The following is a 4914-nucleotide window of genomic DNA, read 5'->3' as shown; positions in this document are numbered from 1 at the left end:
CCTATTTGGAGAGAGAGATGTTTAATTAATGTGACAAATTTTCAGTTATCGTGTGATAACGAAAATATAGGCCTAGACAGACTACTAGTTCTAAGCATGTGTTATCAGTGAAGAGGCTGTAAAACTGCTTTGAATGTGTTGTACTCTTTGCTCAAAGTGATGCTTGGAGCTCCAGTGGTTTCCTCTGTGGGTAAACGAGGATATGCTTTTTTTCATTGGTTCTTGCGTTAAATCTATACCCAGATACATTAGTGCTATTTTTCTGGTTGGCTATAAGCTGTCGACTTCAAAAAACGAGCGTTTAAAGACACAGAAATGGAAACAGGCAACTTTTCATAGTACTCCTATTAGTAAAACTGCGTCCAATAGGGGGAAACGTAGTCGGCGATCCACTTTATTCTCCTTAAAAGCTGGGTTTTACGGCTCGACAGCTTATAAAAACGTATTTCTTGGTTCTTTGCTTGTTAGCTGTACATTGTCACAAAGCAGCTTTTAGGTATTATTCAGTTTTTTGTTGTAAGCCAGAAATGACAAGGAGGCGGCCTCTCGCAATACAAAGTCAATGGAGACGGTTGGATTGCTTTCCCCCCGGTGGGCGTGGTTTTCTGGTTATGACGCGCTGCGCTCTGTCTCTATATTAAATATATGATAAATAGTTTTTCTGCGTGAGAAATATAAATTGTGGCAGCAGTACGTGACAAAAGAGAAAATTACTGAGCGTGACACTTGACAGCACTGTATTTATATCTATGTTACCGTACAACTGGCGATTGACGCCCTTTTATATCTCCCCAATGCTGATTTTACTCGCGTTTGTAGCTTGAGAATTTTTTTTAACTTTATGCCCTGACAGCATTTTTAACCTTTTTAGCTTTGTAATGCTAAAGTTAAATTGGTGTGTTTACTTTCACACCAGTAATGATGTTAACTTCTCTGGAGTCATATTTATTTGACTCAGTAACTGTATGAATGTTTTTTTCTATCCCTAAGCTAATCGTGTTTTTCATCGTGTGTTACTGGAAAAGTTGTTATTACTCCTCCCCCATGTTAGACAGTCCCCCTCCATTAGCTCCCCCTACCTTGGCAAAAGTTTGACACGGAAAAACCGTGAACCAGTGAACAGCAAGAAGACAACAGATCGCAAGCAAAATTGAGCCAGAAAAGGACCTTACAAAATCTAGAAGAAAAAATGGATCCCAGTAAGTCTTCAAATGTGCCTCTATCCGACTGGAATTCGTCAGAGAAGCAGCCTGCACCACCACCATACCATGACAACCCAGGATACCCTAACCCTGGATATCCTCCCCCAGCGGGTTATCCGAGCCCTTCTGGATATCCTGCTCAACAATACGGAGCTCCTGCCCAGCAATACGGACCTCCAGGTGGTCAGCCATATGGACAGGCCCCTTATCCAGGGCAGGCCCCTTATCCAGGACAGCCTCCGATCACTGTACAGCCGACTGTTTATGTGGTGCCCACTCCTCTGACCAGTCCTTTGCCAGATTACCTGGGTTACTCCATTTTTACCATGCTTTGCTGCTGTTTACCTTTAGGCATTGCTGCTTTGGTTTACTCCATCTCTGTAAGTAATTTTAATTAACTTAACTTAATTTAAATTAACTTTTTTATTTTTGTTTTTTGGAATGAGAATCTTATATTTTTACATTTTTTTCATTCAACTACACTTCAGACTCTAGTTTGTAAATCATTACCATTGGAGGGATTACAAAAGGTTGCAGAAATTTTCACAGGACAATGATGATCATATCTGTGATGGAATCATCGTGCAAACTGAAACTAGAAAAAGTCTAAGATCAAGGAAATGTAAATAATCCGGCTATGAATCATATCTCAGTGATCAAGTATGAATCAAATACATCATTGAATTGCAGAAAAAATACTACTGGTGATTCAGTTCCTACCAAAATGATAAAACCAAAGAAAGTAATTTTTTAACTTGATACTATTATTTATTGTACCCGTTCTCACCAGGATGCGTACAGGTGACACGCAGTGTGATTGTCGTGCAGTGGATGCGCCGGGTTCCGATTTTGCGTGCATGTGGTGCGCAGGTCCTTCCCATTCACTTGTATGGCGAGTCGTTTCGTGATGTTTTATTTATTGTTTTCTCATTTGTTTTCTGTTTTTTAAACCATTTTCTCTTGGGTTTAGGGTTAGATTTCACATTTGTTTAAGCAGGTTATTTAATATACAGGTTTCTCTATGTTTTATCTATATTTAAGCCATGGTCGCTTGGAGTTGGGGTTAGAGTTGGGGTTTGGGTTAGGATGTCATTTTTATATAAAAAAAAGTTGTTCTAACCCTAAACCCAAGCGAAGATGGTGAAAGGAACAGAGAACAAATGAGAAAACAGTGAATGGAGCGTCACGAAGCGATTCGCCATGTGGGTGAATGGGAAGGACTGGCGTATAATATGCACGCGGGATCGGAGTTTGGCGTGTCTATTGCACGATGATCACACTGCGTGTCATTTGTACGCTTTTTGGTGAGAATGATTTATTACACTTGGGTGAACATATCAACAAATGTAAATATGTTCCTGTTTTTAAGAAAAAATTAACAAAAAAGAAAAGCAATATATCATCAGATGCTTCTTCAGATAAAAGAAAGCACTGAAATTCAGTTAGCCAGACATTTACAACAGTCCCCGGGGTCGGCAATGAGATAATGCTCTCAGCATTTATTATACATTCATTACATATCATACTCTTCAAATCTGCCTGTTCCTGGCCTTAGGTCATTTAGAAATACTCGTTTTTGTTGCTCATTTCAAGTAAACTTTGATCAAGATTAATATTTTTGTACATTTGGTTAATTATTAAGTCAAGCTGACTCTGATGCATTAACACATTTTAAATAAAGTCCTATTATTGCATCATCATTGTAACGTGATACTTGAACCCATTAGCTTTCTAGCTAATGCCTTCCAGCTAGTTTGAAGTTATTTATGCTAAAAATAATTGTTCATGACAGTGCACGTGACATACTGCAGATAGTGGAAACAAAATCGGTTGAATGGTTTCTGGCAGATCCTTAAGTGGCGCAAATATAACATTTATTTTTAAATAAGCTAAATATTATCAATTTACGTCTTCTTTATTGCAAAAACGTTTTTAGGAAGTTGCAAAAAACAAACCCCACTGTAAAAAAAACTCAGAAATACACAAGAAGTCACGTCAGCATCGTTAACCAGCTGTTGGGTCATAGCAGTTTTATGATTGTAGTCCATAGGCTCAGTAACATAATATACTGTTTATCATTTAGCAATAACCCTTGGTATTCATTTAAACAAAGAAAATTTCCACAGGCTTTGAATTCATGAATAGTGCAATGCAAATAAATGATAGCACTGAACATTTTATTTTATTAAACTGCACATTGTGGTATGTGTTTTCAAGTAAATGTTCTTTATTAGGTTGGTATGTAAAATGCGCATGAGAACATATGAGCGAAATTAACAGTTTGAACTTTTTTAACCCTTGCTTTTCACAGACTCGAAATGCAAACATGTCTGGACATCAACAAATAGCAGAGAAAAACTCCAGAATGGCGCGCATCCTTAACCACTCTGCTCTCGGTATCGGCCTCACCATCCTTGTGTTGTACATCATCTACATCATCGTCATGGTAGTCTATGTTCAAAAACTTAGACCATAGAGGGCCACAATGTGAGATTTCCAAATATTAATACCACATACAATGTTACAAATATAATTTTATATACACGTTCCTTTAAATGTGTAATGTATACAGTTTTTTTACGCTTAACATTAATTGGTTCAGTTGATGGGGCATTAAGGAATGATTTAGCATGTTTATTGACTGACCAATTTATGTCCAGGCTTTTATTATACACTGAATTTAAACAAATGCTTTGACTGTTTCTTGCATTTTAACATAATATAAGCTTTGTGGTAAAAGTATCATAACAGAGACATTTGTTGTTTTTAAATACATAAAACTTCAGGTGACCAAAATGTAAATGCATTTGCCATTCACAGTACATTCTCACTGAATATAACCACATAGCTGGTTTATTTTATAGTCTCCTGTTATACTGTCCTGTCCAAAAAAATATATCCTAGAATTCTGTATAGATCAATTCATATATCCTTATTCATATCTGGGATCATCTTCATAATGTCCTTTAAAGAAAATAAAAAATATATATGGAAATCGTCATGTGTTGTTCAAGTGTCAACTGATTTCAAAAATTACAAATCTAAGATTTACCAATAATGCATGTTATAGTAAATAAGTAATACTGTTTATAAGAAAATCCTATGTGTTTAAAACAACACAAGTGCAGGTCACTGATGACGTCATTATCCTTAAATGTTGACTCCACAAGGTGGCGCCCACAGTATTGTTTACAAACTGTAGAAACTTTCTGATCAACTTGTTACTCATTTACAAAACACAAACACATACCTCCCCTCACTTTCTCTCCATTTTACTAGGAAAAGCTAAACTGGGGGACAGGCAAAAGGATACAACAAAAGAAGAAATGTGAAGTGGTGCTTGCCATGGCAAAACGTGAAGGGAAATGTTATAGAATTAAAGCCGGAAACAGAGAGAGCTAAAAGGAGAAGGATTGAAAAAGTGTGTGTGTGTGTGTGTGTGTGTGTGTGTGTGTGTCATATAACTTTTGGCATCGTTCCAAAAGGGGCCTTCCTCTCTTACAGTATGTAGCCTATGCGAGTACTTCCAGCATTCCAAAAGTGGGCCCTCCATCAGGGGAGTAGCAAGCTTTTCAAAAGTGTGGGGGATGGCTTTTAAATTTGATATAAACACACCAGACACACATTTGGAAATAACCACCACACGCATGCACGCACACACACACACAGACACACGGCCTCTTATTCATTTCAGTTCTCTCTCTGAAACTTC

At 37.4% G+C, this 4914-nt stretch overlaps 1 protein-coding gene across 1 annotated transcript; it reads left to right on the top strand.

Annotated features, from left to right (window-relative positions):
- Positions 1–1090: 1090 nt before the first annotated feature.
- LOC129448637 (uncharacterized) lies at positions 1091–4203 on the top strand. The gene is made up of 2 exons (XM_055211163.2): positions 1091–1582; positions 3514–4203. Exons 1-2 carry the CDS (start codon positions 1190–1192, stop codon positions 3676–3678), a joined length of 558 nt encoding a protein of 185 aa, XP_055067138.2. The 5' UTR covers positions 1091–1189; the 3' UTR covers positions 3679–4203.
- The last annotated feature ends 711 nt before the right edge of the window (positions 4204–4914 follow it).

The sequence above is a fragment of the Misgurnus anguillicaudatus genome, chromosome 10 (genome assembly GCF_027580225.2).
Source record: "Misgurnus anguillicaudatus chromosome 10, ASM2758022v2, whole genome shotgun sequence".
Taxonomy (NCBI): Eukaryota; Metazoa; Chordata; class Actinopteri; order Cypriniformes; family Cobitidae; genus Misgurnus; species Misgurnus anguillicaudatus.
This window is presented reverse-complemented; position numbering and strand designations above follow the sequence as displayed.

Coding starts and splice junctions, on each gene's coding strand:
- LOC129448637 (XM_055211163.2), top strand. CDS start 1,190: ATGGATCCCAGTAAGTCTTCAAATGTGCCTCTATCCGACTGGAATTCG. Junction 1,583..3,513: donor CTTTGGTTTACTCCATCTCT/GTAAGTAATTTT, acceptor TGCTTTTCACAG/ACTCGAAATGCAAACATGTC.